The following is a 17,320-nucleotide window of genomic DNA, read 5'->3' as shown; positions in this document are numbered from 1 at the left end:
TTACTGATTTTTCTCCAGAGCACATATTATTACAACTACTTAACCTAAGTACATAGTGTTTATTTGCTTACACTTGTCTCTTCTAACTAGAATGTAAGTTCCAAGTTAGAGGTTTTAATTATATCATTCACTGCATTTTCCCCAGCACCTAGTAGGTACTCAATAAATATTTGTTGAGAGAGCAAATGAATTGATTTGGGAAAAAGGTATTATTCTTTAGTAGGATTTATCAAAGGAATTGTCACTAGGATTTATTATAACACAAATAATAATCTGAGAAAATGTACATAAATATATTACATATTCCATTATTTTTATCTCTGGATATACATATTTTTTAATCTAGGGAATGAAGACTTTGAAATTCAATAGCAGGTCCAAAAGGGGAAGGAGAAAGAAATTCTAGAAGATTAAATACAGGTAATATGATTAATTATCTTAATGAAGAAGAAAACAGAAAAAGTGTTAAAGAAATCAGTGTGGCTGAAGAGGAAGAGGGCTGAGGATCGCAGCTAAAATGTATACACGAACAGCAGGTGCAAAGAGGGACACAGATATAGGAATAAATCAGCAGCAGGAGCCTCTAAGTGTCTAAAAACAAATGACAAACCACCTAGATCAAGAAAAGGCTTAAGACCAACCAACAGTATATTTTAAAATGGCATTTAAAGTAAAAGCAAAAGGAAGGATTAAGCCTCCTAAGGGCAAAAAGGAGAAAAGGAGAACTCAACTTCTGTAACTAATATTCAAACAAGGTACACACAAGTACAACACAGTACAATCCCCACTTCCTCTTTCATTTTCATTAGAAATAAGTCCAGAATTTCATTTGTTTATTGATGTCTCATCCCCAAAAGAGAAAAAATATTTTCCACAACGCAGTTCAAGATTTTATACTATTATTTGTGCTTGGGCAGACACTAAAACTCTAAATAAGTAAGAACATAGTTAAGAGAGGGTTGAACATGTAATGAGTTTATTATTGTAATTTAAAATTATAAATTTAAAAAATTTAAAAAGGAATAAGTAAATATAAAACTTCTGTTTTAATTTCTAACATAATAAATATCAATATAACCCACATAAGCAAGAGTTCTTTGGAGTCCTCATAACGTTCTTTTAATTATAGTTGACATACAATATTATATTAGTTTCAGGTGTACAACAATGTGATTAGACACATATATACATATATATATACACACATTATGAAGTGATAAGCAAAGTAAGTCTAGTAACCATCTGTCACCGAACATAATTACAGTATTATTGACTATATTCCCTAAGCTGTACATTACATCCCCGTGACTTATTTTATAACTGGCAGTTTGTACTTCTTAATCCCTTCACCTTTTTGCTCATTTTTCTATCCCCTCCCCTCTGGTCATCATCAGTTTGTTCTCTGTATCTATGAGTCTGTGTTGTTTTGTTTGTTCATTTGTTTTGTTTTCAGATTCCACATATAAGAGAAATTACACAGCATTTGTCTTTCTCTGTCTGACTTATTTCACTTAGCATAATACCTTTTAGGCCCATCCATGTTATTGCAAATGGCAAGATTTCATTTTTTTTAATTTTTTAAAGATTTTATTTATTTAATTTTAGAGAAAGGGGAAGGGAGGGAGAAAGAGAGGAGGAGAAACAGCAATGCGTGAGAGATACATGGATCTGTTCCTCTTCCATGTCCCCAACTGGGGACCTGGCCCACAACCCAGCCATGTGCCCTGACCAGAAGATAGAACTGGCAACCGGCTGGCACTCAGTCCACTGAGCTACACCAGCCAGGGCTCATTTCTTTTATTAAAAAAAGATTTTATTTATTTATTTTTAGAGAGAAGGGAAAGGAAGGAGAAAGAGGGGGAGAGAAACATCAATGTGTGGTTGCCTCTTGCACACCCCCAACTGGGAACCTGTCTTGCAACCCAGGCATATGCCCTGACTGGGAACCAAACCAGCGACTCTTTGGTTCACAGGCTGGTGCTCAATCTATAATTCCTTTTTTATTGCTGAGTAATATTCCATCACACACACACACACACACACACACACACCTGGATCCATTCATCTATGGACAGACACCTAGGCTGCTTCCTTATCTTGCCTGTTGTAAATAATGATGCAGTGAACATAAGGATGCATACATCTTTTATGAATTAGTGATTTTTATTTCTTTGGATAAATACTCATGGAATTGCTGCATCATATGGTAGGTAGTTCTAGTTTTAATTCTTTGAGGAATCTCCAATAACTTTAGAGCTTAAAGGAGTCATGAGACCAAAAGGTTTGGAATGACTGTTCTTAAGTAAAGACTGCTTTATACCCACCCTAACAAACATTACAAACAAGTCTCAACAGGATCAAGCAGACCCAATAATATATAACTGCCTGCCCCAATAAATCTCAACACTCTTTACACTTTATGTTAGGAATAGCAGCAACTTTAGGACAAGGAATATTGTCAGAGATAGAGATTTCATGACAAAAAATATAAGCATGTCATTAAAAAGACAGCATAATCCTAAATATATCTGCATATAACTAAGAGCTTCAAAACACATGAAGCAAATCTGATAAAATTAAAGAGAAATAGACAAAACTAATTATAACTGGAGATTACAACAATCATCTCTCATAGAACAACAAAAAGAAAAATCAGTAAATATATAAAAGACTTGAAAACCAATCAACCAGTTTCACCTGTATTTATAGAATAATATCCCCCAAATAACAATACATTATTTTCAAATACACAAGCATTATTTACCAAGACAGATGATAGTTTTGGGCCATGAAACATTTTAAAGGATTGAAATTATACACAGCAAGTTCTCTAACCATAACAAAATTAGAAATCAATAACCAAAAGACAACTGGAAAATCTCCAAATGTTTAGAAATTAACACATTTCTAGAATAGTCATAGATAAGAATTAAATTACAAGAAAAATCTGACAATATTTTGAACCAAATGTTAATGAAAACATAACACATCAGAATTTATGAAATGTAGCTAAAACAGTGCTTACAGAGAAAAAGGGTCTAAAATCAATACTCTAAACTTCTACCTTAAGAAGCTAGAAAAAAAACAAATTAAACCCATAGTAAGTAGGAGAGAAATAAAGATAATCGCAGAAATCAATAAAAATAGAAAATGAGCAAACAAGAGAGAAAAAAAAATCCATGAAACCAAAAGTTGTTCCTTCAAATGATCGACAAAAGTGATAACCCCTAGCTAAAATGATGAACAAAAGAGAAGATATAAATTACCAATATTTAGAACAAAAGAAGACATTTGACTATAGCTTTTACAGCCATTAAAAGAATTAGTAAAAGAATACTGTGACTAACTTTATGCCAATTAATTCAACATTTAGACAAAGTGGACAAATTCCTTGAAAGACACAAATTACCAAGAGTAAAACAAGAAACAGAAAATATGACTATCACACAAATTCATATTTCAAAACTTTTCCAAAAAGAAAATTCCAGTGCCAGATGATTTCACTGTAAAACCATATCAAACACTTAAGAATAAGACAATACCAATCTCATACAGAATTCGGGCTAGTCAAAATGGAAGACTGCCATGGGAAGCAGCAAATTCCCAGAACTACTGGAAATACACAGTAGAAAGCATTCCTCCACTGAGAGGGAAGCTCAACGCCACTTCCAAGCCCAGGCTGTGTACTGTTTTCACCAGACAAACAGGTATAATGGCCTCAGGTGTCTACATCCTCTCATCATCCTCTACAAATTGGACTTATGAATGTGCCAACTCTGGGTCAGATTTACATAACATCCAACTTCCCAGACTTATTTTTGGCTCATCCATCAGAGTCATCCCAAGAGCCAGAGGGCTTTTTCTGAACATTTGATGCCTACAACTTAATTACATTCTGAGTATCCGATTCACATTTTATTCCCACTATATAACTGAAGCTTCACACATAATTTTCTCTAATCATTTTATAGTTCATAAGATTGGGATTACTACAATATTTGCCATAAGGTAACCCTAAAAATGAGATTTAAAAATATACCTAGCTGACTTAGGAAATGATCCCAAACAGAGACTACTAAAAATAGAAGTCAACCCACTAAATCCTTTTTTGTAATAATGTCTATCGGATATTTGTATTATTTTACAAAATTGGGAGGTTTGGCAAAAAAAACCTGTAAGAAACTGTTTCCCAGTCTTAGTGAAATAAAATAAAAGTAGATACTAACTGGTCTAGTGTGGTGTTTCTCATTAGGAAATTGATGTATTTTTGGAAACAGTGGAAAAGAGGCTGAAACTTTAAAACTAATAATTACTCAAAATGATACTATAACGGTAGACACATGCCATTACGCATTCGTCCAGATGCACAGAATACAGTAGTCCTTGTCCCTCTCTATATTGCGGTTCACTTATCGCGGCCTCACTGTATCAAGGGATTTTTAAAAATATTATATTTAATTATTTATTGCGGGTTTATCATTATATCGCAGGATTTTGCGGTACTGTATATGTATGTTGTTAAAGTTACATAGGTTTAAGAGTCTAGAATATGTTTAAGACATAAGTAGTGTTTATAAAAGTGTGGAAAAGGTTAATATGGGACTGGGAACGGTTTATAAGTGTGTGGGAAGGGTTTATAGAGACTTAAAATATATATAAATACTAAAATAAATGTAAGGTTCCTACTTCGCGGATTTTCAGCTATCGTGGGGGGTCTAGAATGTCATAACCGCGATAAGTGAGGGAATACTGTATACAACGCCAGGAGTTAACCCTAATGTAACTTATGAACTGTGAGTGATAATGATGTCTTGGTGTAGGTTCAACAGTTGTAAAAATAGTACCACTCTGGTGGGAGATACACGACAGGGGGACATATGGAAAATTTCTGTACTTTCTGCTCAATTTTTCTGTAATTGAAAATGCCCTAAAAAATAAAGCTATTAAAAATAAACTTACAAACAAAAACAACAACAAAAGCAGATGGCAGAGCTACTCTGACTGAAGAGTATGGAACCTCCTTTACTTATTGTCCACCTCCCACAATATATCCACGTCCCACCCCACCCCAGGGTGCTTCCCTCAGAACTTCTAGGGTTCTCTGGAACACGATTTAAAACTACTAGTCTGGTTAATCAACAAAGACCCTCTGTGGAATTAATTCTAAAAAGTCATGTAAATCAGCACCAGAGGAAAATTTAACCTACCAATCGAGCTATAGACACCCTGAATGTCGGACATGCCATATGGAATCGGGGAATGGCGACATTAAAGATCTTGTCTTTAAAGTAAAGAAAGTGAAAGGTATAATATCCTTCCATATATCCTGACGTTGTAGAGAATGTGGTACAACTTGTGTATTCATATACCCGGCCAGGGCTGATGATCGGAAATTCACCTGCAGAGGAAATAGGAACAATGAATTAAAGTACAAAATTCAGTATTTTGACTTTTTTGTAATCCCTCTAATTCTCTATATTGTGGGGGTGGGGGGCATATCTAATAGAACAAAACAAAATTAAAAGGGGATATTTTCTTTTTCAAAATGCTTTGAGGCATTTTAGATACCATCTTTAAGACAAAAGTAATCTAAAGTGTCAGAGGCACTAGTTTAATCAGCAATAAGAATGATCTAAATATTTAAAAGTAGCAAGAGACTAAACCATAAAATTCTGGATGCAGCGTAAGCATTTAGCCCAGACCAAATGGCAGTCACAAGGGAGAATTCTTATTCCAAAGGACCAAATGACTGAAAAAGAATTACAGCTTTAATAAAATTGTTCAGCACTAGATCCCCAAATAAATTCAGGAAAAATTCTTTAAATAAACCTGTAGAATATGACTTTATTTGTGGCAATGAATTAGAACAACTTTAATTTAAACTGAATTCTGTATATGCTTAGAACCAATAACACAAGTGCAAAGCTTAAATAACATTATTTTTCTGAAGCACAAATACAAAATCAGAAGAATGTAAGGGTTCATAAATTTAAGATAATTATAATTTCTTAAAAACTGAATGTCAATGGAAATCAAGCTAGAGATGACTGAAATCCACAAATAAAAATCTGTGTTATTAATTTTAACATTTCTCCTCAAATTTCAAAAAGATGAAAAAATATAAAATTTATTTTCTCTTTCTGTCCTATGCCTACAGAATATAATGATCACTCAGCTAAAACAAACAAAGGAACTTAAGAAGGAAAAATAAGGAACTCAAATGATTCACAGAATGAAAACTCAAATCCCTGAATTTGCTATAATTTTACAGAACTTCCTGTTTAAGGTACTAAACTGATAAAATAATGACATTTACACATTGTATTTATGATGCAAAGTATCAGTTTTAAGTCCAGAATCTATTGTACCTTTCACACTGCAAACATAGGTATTAAAAAGATACAGTTTTATTCACTAACTACATCATGCATTTTCCAAGCTGCAGTCACATATATGCTCTCCAAGATATCTTAGAAGAAACTCATATATAAACCCAAATCTTGCATTACATACCAACTACTCCAGGTCCTTGAACTTCTTCTACATCACCTTTAGCATTTGTTATTCTCCAATAGCGACTGTCCAACTGACAAGCCTTCTCAGGAAGTGCATCCTTTGACATTTCAATCCTGGAGAAAGAAATGGGGCAGCAGAGACAGACAAATCAGTTTTGTTTTTGTTCCTTTTTTTAAGAGCTACTGCATTTGGGCTAAGACCATGAAGGAGATTTCTGGAGTAAGTTAAGAAACCCACCCCAAAGTCTGTGTTAATCATCCATTTCTGGAAATTCTCAAAGACATTGGCATGATTAGCTTAAATCCCCCAGGAATGCTTTCCTGTAATTTATGCACCTGACCATCAGTGAGGATCAACAACAGAAAGGGCCACGTAAAAATTCACAAACACAATGCTGACAACACTCTTTTGCTGTTCAAATAAAGGTCAGTGTGGGAAACACTTTCTAGAATATAGTGCCATGAATAAACTTCTTTTCTAAACAACTGACAGTCTTTTATTCACTACAAAGCTACACAACCCATTTCCCGTTTTTCCATTAGCTTCTGGAAAGCTCAAAGCAAAATGTCACTATTCAGTTACTGAGATTACACCTTGACTCTGCTTCCCAATACGATTATTTTCCCCCATTTCATCTGGGAACCTGCTGTCTCTTATTTTCATTTTCCATCCCCCAATAAGCACATGTAGGTATCATTATTTTAAGCATGTTTCAGTCCTAGGCAAGATCTAAATTAAACAACAAACATCTGTGCATGTGTAACATGTACAGAAATGTCTATCAAAGGCTATATATAATATCAAATCCTATGATGCTCCTGCTAAGTATATATTATTAAAACATTTCTAGTATATATATGCATATGAATTTTTTGAAATATTATATATAACATCTTAAAAATACAAAAATATATATCTAAAACTAAAGTATCCTTAGTCCCTTAGAGCAATGAGTTGTCTTTATGTCATAGCACTGAGGATTTCTAACTAAAATGAATATTTGTTTTTTAATTAACCAAATCAGTGTTTAACATCATGCTTGATAGCCAGGCAGCGCTGAATAAATATTAGATTTTTTTTATATTCAATAAGCATATTTAATGAATGCTGTCTTTTTTATTTTTAAATATATTTTATTATGTTGTTACAGTTGTCCCGATTTCCCTTCCCTTTGCTCCCCTCTTCCCAGTATCCTCCTTCCCTCCATCAATCCCACCCCCCTTAGTTCATGTCCATGGGCCATACATATAAGTTCTTTGGCTTCACCATTTCCTATATTATTCTTAACTTCCCCATCTATTTTGTACCAACTAATTATGCTTCTTAGTCCCTGCACCATTTCCCCATTTCTCCCCTTACCCCCTCCCAGTTGATAAGCCTCCAAATGATCCCCATACTTATGGTTCTGTTCCTGTTCTGGTTGTTTGCTTACTTTGTTTTTGTTTTTAGTTTTTAGATTCAGTTGTTTTGAGAGTTGTGAGTTTGTTGTCATTTTAGTGTTCATAGCTTTGATCTTCTTTTTCTTAAGTAAGTCCCTTTGACATTTCATATAATAATGCTTGGTGATGAACTCCTTTAGCTTTACCTTGTCTGTGAAGCACTTTTATCTGCCCTTCCAACCTAAAGGATAACTTTGCTGGATACAGTAGTCTTGGTTGTAGGTCCTTGCTTTTCATCACACTGAATACTTCTTGCCAGTCCCTTCTTGCCTGCAAAGTTTCTTTTGAGAAATCAGCTGATAGTCTTATAGGCAACCCTTTGTAGGTAACATTCTGCTTTTCTCTTGCTACTTTTAAGATTCTCCCTTTATCTTGAACCTTTGGCATTTTAATTATGATGGGTCTTGGTGTGGTTCCCTTTGGGACTGGCTTCTTTGGAACTCTCTTGTACTTCCTGGACTTGTATGTCTATTTCCTTTGCCAAATTTGGGAAGTTTTCCTTCATTATTTTTTCACATAAACTTTTGATTTCCTGCTCTTCCTCTTCTTCTTCTGGCACCCCTACGAGTTGGATGTTGGCATGTTAAAAGTTGTCCCAGAGGTTCCTAAGTCTCTGCTCATTTTTTTCAATTCTTGCTCCCTCATTCTGCACTGGTTGACTTCTTTTTTCTTCCTTATATTCCACATCATTGATTTGAACCCCGGTTTCCTTCCCTTCACCATTGGTTTTGTTTCATTTAGCATAGCCTTCACTTCTTCCCTAATGTGTTTACCATACTTAAGAATATCTGTCAAGTCTGTGAGCATCTTTATCACCAGTGCTTTGAACTCTACATTTGTTAGGTTGGCTATCTCCTTGTTTGTTAGGTTGGTTATCTCCTTATTGCTCAGTTTTCCCACTGGAACCTTGATCCATTTCCTCCTTTGGGCCTTACTTCTGTGTCTCCTCATCTTAACAGACTCCTGTGTTTGTTTGCCTCTGTGTCTTAGGTAGAGCTGTCATATCTGTTACATTGTAGGGGGTGGAGCCTTCGTTATTCGTCAGTACAGGGCAACCTGTTTTACCACGTTGTGGCACTGTGTGTGGGGGAGGGGTCTGAGAGGGAACAATGGTGCTTGCTCAGCACTTGCCCCTTTCCTAGGCACTTCTCCCACTTCTGTATGGGACTGGCAACTCTCTAGCTGTTGCCCTGGCTGTTGTTCCCAGAGTGGGTGGGTTTGTAGACGTTCTAGGACTGTGGGCGCCCTCTAAACAAGCAGACTCTGCTGAGAGACTGACAGTTTCTGCCTCTGCCCCAACCCCCACTGGTTTGCACAGTCAGAGCAATGAGGCTTTATTGTTCCCGGCGCTGGAACCGTGAGCTGTGCGGGCTGGTCTGGTGATGGGAACGCTCCCCAGGTGTCTCTCCAGACTTTTTAAAATGTGTGACTGCACTTTCCATTGGCCTGCCACTGCCGCCACTGCTGCTGCTGCCACCATACTGCATCCTCTCTGCCTGGCTCTGCCCCGGCTCTGCCCCTCCTACCTGTCTGGATGAGTATTTCTTCTTATATCTTTGTTTGTTGGACTTCCATGCAGCTTGATTTTCTGGAACTTCTGGTTGTCTCTAGTTTTGAGGTAGTTGTATTCCTTCTTAGTTGTGAAGGAAGACTCAGCGTGTCTGTCTAGGCCTCCATATTGACTGGAAGTTTCTATTTTAGACTTTTAATTGAATAGGCCGGATGAAATTTAAAAAGCATGGTTTTACCCTGGGCAAGTTGATAGCATCTAGAAAACATTACAACCCTAATACTGACCTTTCATGATGACTACAACTTAGTGGTCCACCTTGTAAAGTACCTGGCACAACACTTGTATTTACAAGAAATAACTTGAGATTAATATAAACTCCAGGTACTTTATAAACACTATACTGTACTTACTCTTCCTGTAAGCAGCCCAAGATAGCAATGAACATGAACACTTGTGAAACTGCCCAGGCCATCAACGGTGTGCGTATCTGAAAAGCCACCCAGCATCTGAAGCAATGAGTGACCTTCCTTTGTTACAGTGGTGGAGTTGGTAGGTTTATCCAGGCCTAGCAGTGGGGCTGGACACAGGGTTGGTGGCCCAAAGCATCTCAATTTTGCTGCACATGCTTAGAAATGTAGAGAGTACTGCTGAACGTAACAGTGTAGATGTAGGTTCTCTGGTCACTGAGCACATCCAGGTGAACAAAGCTCACAAGATGTGGCGCAGAACTTAACAGAACCCACAGGAGGATTAACCCGTACAGGAGCGCTCCCTGCCACGCTGAGATGATTCTTACTGAAAAAGAGCAAGTTGTTCCTAAACCAGAAGAGGAGGTTGCACAGAAGGAAAAGATATCCCAGAAGACACCAAAGAAACAAAAACTTACATCCCAAGAGTAAATTCAGCATCAAATAAATGCAAATAAAAGTAAAAGCAGAAAGCCCCCCCTCCCCCGACTATATTGTAGAAAATTTTGTTATCCACCTTCCTCCACACTTCAGCAAGAAGCTGCAATTCCAAATGTGTCTTATAGATCTCGTCAAATGGGGCAGGCAGTACAACACATCCATTGGGTACATCCATTAGTAACCGAAAGGCAACCCCACTTAAAATTCTCACCTGATTCGGTATGTGAAGAAATAGTGGGGCGGATGTACAGAGCTAAGTTCTGGCAGAAACGACGTGGAGACTGAAACTGTAATATCCCCAGTTGTTGCTACACACTCTGGATCATGAACATATCTAGATAGTTTTAAAAAATAAACATTTTTTTAGTCAACTAACCTCAATTCTATAAGATAAAAGGTTTAAAGATACAATGTAAAATAGCTTATACTTCATTTTAAAATTGAAAATTTAAATCATATTTGGGACTTTAAGGGTATAGTCTTATTAAGCTTAGAAGAAAACTAGAAATTGCAAACCGAAATGCTTTGAAGATTCTGGATCAATAATGGTAGCAGTCAAGGTTCAATGATCAGTGGTTCGAATAATAGAGCAGTAATTAACTTGGAAACTAAAAAGAGCTTATCTCTGTTTTCAGAGGCAAGGAAACCGAGCTATGTCCTACACAGTGGCTCTGACAATAAAAATGTGTTAGTATGTTATTGTTATTCTAGGACCTCTAATGTATATTTAATCTACCATTTTTGCCAATCAGACTACTGTGAACAAATATTACCTCTAATACTATCTGTAATACCTGGGTGTTCCATTTCGAGATAATAAATATTTTCCAGGAGTTAATAGTTACTGACCTGCTATTCATACTAAATCTACTATTTGGCAAACAGCTTTATTTCCCCCCTAAAAGACATTATACAGCTATTAATATAAAGCCATAATTTCTAAATCAAAATCAGTTTTTTTCTCTTAATTCTTCAAGATAAGAAAAATGCTGGTTGTTCAAGTGTTTGCATGTTTTGGCTTTAAAGTGAGAATAAAATAGATTTACAATTATGAGAGGTTCAATTATTAACCTTCCTGGGAAATTTCCTCTTATGATCTGTAACTGATGAATTTTGCTGATTACAGTCATTCTAATTTAAAAAGCCCAAAATGAAATACCTGAAAATTTGGTCTCTGATGATAGGGAAGCCACCGGATACAACATTGTTGACATAAGAAGTAAACCAGTCAGTAAAAGTAGCACCTATAAACCAGAAATGGGGGGAAAAGGACAAATAGTTTTTTGTAAAATCAGCAAACAACTATAATTTCTCCTGTGTAAAATGTGATATAAAACTAGACACATTTATAGATATAATTCCACTAGGCCTTTATTAGGTCAACTGCTAGTCTCCATTGTATCTACCTTATTAGCTACCTTGCTAGGGGAATCTTCCAACTAACTTTGAACTACTTTTTATACTTTAACTAAATAATAGATTCTTAAACTTTAATTTGTCCTGGTACAAGAATGAAAAGCCTTCTGCCTATAATTTCTTGATCAATGGATACATGGCTATGTTTAGGAAGAAATTACAGAAAAAATATCAGCACCTCTCCTCAAACAATCAGGGTCTATCCCAGGTCCAAGTACATACATCCTGACTCATGCTCAGTCTGGGCATCTAACAGGAGAATGGCACCATACAGCTGTGAGCATCACACCAGTCTAGTTGCACTACTACAGATTTAAATGCACAGCACTCCTCCATGTGCTCAGTGACCAGCTAGAAGCAGAAAAGAATGACTGGAAGAGTCCAGTCCAGACCATACATTCGTGATCTAGGGCTGCATCAGTAACAAGCATTTACGTAAATTATACAGCAGTCCCCCTCTATATCGTGGTTCACTTATCGCAGCCTCACTGTATCGCAGGATTTTTAAAAATATTATATTTAATTATTTATCGTGGATTTTTCGCTATATCGCGGGATCTTGCGGTACTGTATACGTACGTTGTTAAAGTTACGTAGGTTTAAGAGTGTAGACTATGTTTAAGAACATAAGTAGTGTTTATGAAAGTGTGGAAAAGGTTAATAAGGGAGTGGGAAAGGTTAATAAGGGACTGGGAACAGTTTATATGTGTGTGGGAAGGGTTTATAAAGCCTTAAAATATATATAAATACTAAAATAAATATAAGGTTCCTACTTCGCAGATTTTCACCTATCGCGGGGGTCTAGAAGGTAATACCCACAATAAGTGAGGGAATACTGTATTTGTCCCCTCTAGTAATACAACATAACTTTCTCTGACCCTCCTGCTGTTTATACATCTCAGTGCCTAGCATATATTAGTCCCTTGATCAATGCTGCCCAATGAATTTTGTTGTCATCTTTTTTTTTATTAACCCAGTTCCTATATTCTGCCATGCTAAATGTCAGATGACAAATTTATAATATTTACTTACTATTCTATTTTGAGAATGACAGAAGATATAATTTAAGCTTGGGTATGAGGATATATAGCTTTAAAATTCTAAAGGCATCAGTTGAGAGAAAGTACACTACAATAGTTGGCTCTTTCCTTAATGTCTATTAATGGCCCATTCTGATCTCTTATTTATTAAATACTATTGTATTCAAAATGAGCACTGATATCTTCTGTCTGCTTGGAGCAACATATTAAGAAGTCTATCTTTAATGACATTAATAATGTCATTAAAATTTATAAAAGGTACAATTTTATGTTTTGAGAACTAGTAATTTTCCTGTAGTTTTTAAAAGATTTTTTATATTTCACAGAAAATATTATATAAGAAAAATAAATTTCTTAGTTTACATAAAAAATGATATTGACATAGTATATTTCAATGCACCTAAATTTATTATAATAAACACACACCAAAGTGTGTTTTTTAAAATGAGGACCGAATTTTCTATGCAGCTCTCACTACTAAACTTATCTGAACAGAGAATCCAGTTTTCTTAAATATATATTGATAATGCACTGGACACCAGGAGATTTCGTTTTATGTTTTACCAAAAATTCCAAGAAAGTCAAACTTAGTTGAATCAAGATGTAATTTATATTTCTAAGGCAGTTAATATTTTAAATTAAGCCTGTACCTTGGAGTGTCTTTGATAGCATTTGGTTTTATCAAGGTAGCTTAAAGGAAACTGCTTTCTCATCTTTCCTCTCAGCGCTAACTTCCTATCTCATCTTAAATCTTTTGCTTTGCTCTCTCATTCTAGAAGAAATCCCAACTCTGAGAACAGTATTATCGGACCTTGGTGGGGTCCTCTAGAGCATGTCAAACCATCGCCAAACTAAGAGTAAGAAACTCAAAGAGCATCGCAGGCAGCTTGCTTCAGAGCTCAGGCAGCCTTCGGTTTATACACCGAGTAGCACCACTGCACTGGAGCCAAGATGATCAGCCCTGAAAGTCTGTGCTACGCGAAGATGCCAAAGAGGGCAATGAGCAGGAGCAAAACCACAGCGCTACTTACCTTAGAAACCACAGGCCGCAGGAGTCAGGGCAAGCTGAAAGTCAGGGGCCAAGTGTAAAAGCTTTCTCTAATTGACTATGTAGGAGTGACAGTATTTTGATATTGTGAAATATGCCACAAAACCTAGAATGTGCCACCGTATAGAACATATATTCTGTTCAAGCTTCCAATTAGGAGAAATAATTAAATACAGACACCTTAGCCTGCAAGACCCCCTTACTATTAGTGTATAGGGATGCTCAATATATATATCTTTAAAAAGCTGAATAAGTTGTTAGAAACTTCTTTTAAGTGAGCAAAATCTAAGCAAAACAAGACTGACTAAATAGCAAAAGGGTGAGCAGCACTTGCATAAAAACTGAATTGTTTTCAAATCCTGTAAGAAATACCCTTTTAAGGCCAAAAAACAAACAACCTCCACCCCCCCGCCAAAACGTAGTTATGCCAAGGAGTTTATAAAGCCCAGTTTATACTGGTTTTCAAAGACTGCTGTTTTGAAGTCTCTAGTGTGACGTATCAGTATTTTACTATAGCACTGGTACCTAAAAAGAAAAAGCACAAAGTAGTTTTATATATCTATATCTGTAATTACGTAGTAATATGATGCGCATGGAAGGGAACTATATATTTACTCATAATTATTCTATACTTTATAAACCAGCAAGCCTTAATAAATACAAGTATAAAATTGCCAGCTGATAAAGTAACTAAAAAGTTTCTATCAACTTAATTTTTTTTTGACCAGCAGGAAAAAGGGGGAAAAGGGGACATTTTTCTCCTACCTATGATAAACATGTCAATAGCAGCTGGATTCCGAGCCATTTGGTCCTAGGTGAGAAAAAGAATATTATAATTAAGAAAAATACATTTTACTTAATTTCTCACTGTTCATTATCTGTATTCTTCCCTGAAAAAGAGGCAAAATAGATAAAAATAACTTAGGTGCTCTAACCAATACTTGGACATTGCTCACACTTTTTTAGTTCCTGCTTCATGATTTTTGCATTTAGGTTCTTTCTATAAAGAACCTAAATAACAGTTAAACACTTACTGTTACAATGAACTAAAAACTGTCCATCAGGAAAAGAATTAAGAAGTTAAGTTGAGAATATGTCCAATTATCCCAGAAAAAAGACCTTTGAATTCAGTCAAGAGACCTGAAGAATTCTAGGTTAGTCTCTTTTCTCTATAAATAAAGAGACCAAGCCATTATACTACAACTTTATAGAGGTTATCAAGTCAAAAAAGAGATAAAAGATGTGAAAATGCTTAGAAAAAAATTAAAAACTATGAAAAATTTTAAAATATTTTAAATGTTATATGGAATCATATGTTTCAGGTAACTATGAAAAGTATTTTCTATTTTAAATTCCTCTTTTTTTTTTATCCTCATCAAGGACATTTTTTTCATTGCTTTGAGAGAGAGAAAGAGAAACATTGATATGAGAGAGAAACATCGACTTGGTTGCCTTCTCATATGTGTCTCAACCTGGGATCAAACCAGCAACCTAGGTATGTGCCCTGACCAGGAATCAAACCCACGACCATTTGGTCTATGGAACAACCAACCAGTTGAGCCACACCGGCCAGGGCTTGAATTCCTCTTTTAAGTTAAAAGTTCACAGCTAGGTAAAAATGAAGGCAGAAGTTCTCCAATTGAGGAATCATTGAGAGCTGAAAAAATAAGACTAAAACCAAATACCATATTTTCTGATTATATTAAAATCATAAAAGCCTTCCAAATAAAATCTTCATTTTTTAACAACTCAAATACCTACTGAAGAATTTTAAAAGTTCCTATTACACTTGGATCAAATAATGTTCAAAAGCTAAATTTTTGAAGTTAGAATGTATATTACAATTAATTGCTTCAACAAAAAGCTCATTTAGTTTTCCTTTAATTTAAAATGCCTTAACACAAATCATAGCTTCCCCTCTGTATGTACATAGTTTGCATTGTTTATCCATTAGTGAAATTTTCTTTTGGCATTCCATGCTGTTACGTCTAGTTACACAGGTCTATACTTAAGTTACATAATGCTCTATACCCATTCTACAACCCTGAAACTTCCAAATGCACACACTTATACACTCATCAGGACAATCTTAAAGCCACACTTAAACACACTTCTTACTTACGGGACATTGGTAGAAAACTTCATTTTTGTTCCGGCCCTCCGCGGCTTCCACTGCTATGTACTGACTCAAACCAGTGTGTATGCAAAAAGTCAAAGGGAGGCAGTATTTCAGTCCCTGTCTCTGCTGGAAGCCTCCAGCAGCTGTATCGACGTCTAACAAATCCTCAGAACGATAGTGATTAGACAGCGCCATACTTCCCAATAACCTGAGAATAGACTCAAATATTTAATCAATTGCAGTGCCAAACAAACAGCTGTGCTTTATCTTTTTAATGAATAATAATTTCACATTGGCAACTTTACAAGAACTGGTTAACATGTCAATTCTAAACTGGGAGTGCCGAAAACACTACAATTTATATATTAAAATTCAAAGTCTTGAGTGGAATGATTCTGATTTAAATTAAAAACCTAAATATCTAAAATGCATAAATGTCAGCTTTATAAAAATATTTTATTGCTTTCAAGAATCTATCTTGCCACAATAAACTGATTTGCTGATGTTTTGCTATGTATGCATGTATGACTAATTTAATGTTTAAAGGGGTACATTCTCACGGATACTTTTATGCCATTATAACTTTAGCTGACTCTATCCTACCAGACGGTATAAATGCTAATTGACCTAAACCTTGACCACATTTTCATAAACTTGGGATGTATGGAATCTAAATTCGTCTCACTGCATTGTTTGGGAACAACACACTTGTGGGTCCTTGACGAGATTCCTATCCTCAGCCTCACCACTGGGCTGTGGACAGATAAAAATCCCTGTGTTAAAAATTCAGGACTTTTTGTCATGTCACTTCTGGGCAACTCTTTTAATAAAGTTCTCTACTGTTTGCTCTTGAAGTGTGACAATTTTTCAATTTTGTCAATTTTCAATTCGACAGGAAAATAGATTAGGAAGAAAAAAAAAGCCAGTAATTTAGGCTTATCTAGTCCTAACTGTCCAATATTTCATTTTTGAATACTACCTTGCAATCTCAGTATGATCACCTCTAAGATTCCCTGTCTTCACTCAACCCTGATCTGAAATGGTAAGTAACACAGCCTAACAATTCTTCACAAAGAACACCATGTTCCATTAAGAATAATGCAAAGTTCTCCCTAAATTCTTATGAGCATTTCACAAATGCCACATCTCTGAAATAGATTAATTTCATACAAGAACAAAAGTAGGAGACCCATTCAAAGCATATAGTTTTTAAAACCGTGAGTGGATTTCACAGCTGCTACATGGTCTGCTTTTCCCAAGAAAAAATAGGACACTTAATAATAGGCTATGAATAGGACAAAACTCTACTTTCTTTAAGTTA

At 35.5% G+C, this 17,320-nt stretch overlaps 1 protein-coding gene across 1 annotated transcript in view; it reads right to left on the bottom strand.

Annotated features, from left to right (window-relative positions):
• Window positions 1–17,320, bottom strand: part of FBXO3 (F-box protein 3) — a 31,824-nt gene that overhangs the window by 2,558 nt on the left and 11,946 nt on the right. The window contains exons 5-10 of the mRNA XM_090262826.1: window positions 16,003–16,207; window positions 14,646–14,691; window positions 11,536–11,620; window positions 10,588–10,710; window positions 6,514–6,629; window positions 5,208–5,398 (exon numbers count right to left, since the gene is read on the bottom strand). Of these exons, the coding sequence (XP_090118952.1) occupies window positions 5,208–5,398; window positions 6,514–6,629; window positions 10,588–10,710; window positions 11,536–11,620; window positions 14,646–14,691; window positions 16,003–16,207 (766 nt within the window). The remainder of the gene's footprint in view (window positions 1–5,207; window positions 5,399–6,513; window positions 6,630–10,587; window positions 10,711–11,535; window positions 11,621–14,645; window positions 14,692–16,002; window positions 16,208–17,320) is intronic.

The sequence above is a fragment of the Furipterus horrens genome, unplaced genomic scaffold (genome assembly GCF_987537825.1).
Source record: "Furipterus horrens unplaced genomic scaffold, mFurHor1.1.pri manual_scaffold_2, whole genome shotgun sequence".
Taxonomy (NCBI): Eukaryota; Metazoa; Chordata; class Mammalia; order Chiroptera; family Furipteridae; genus Furipterus; species Furipterus horrens.
Note: the sequence above shows the minus strand (reverse complement) of the source record. Positions and strands in the feature narration are given on the sequence as shown.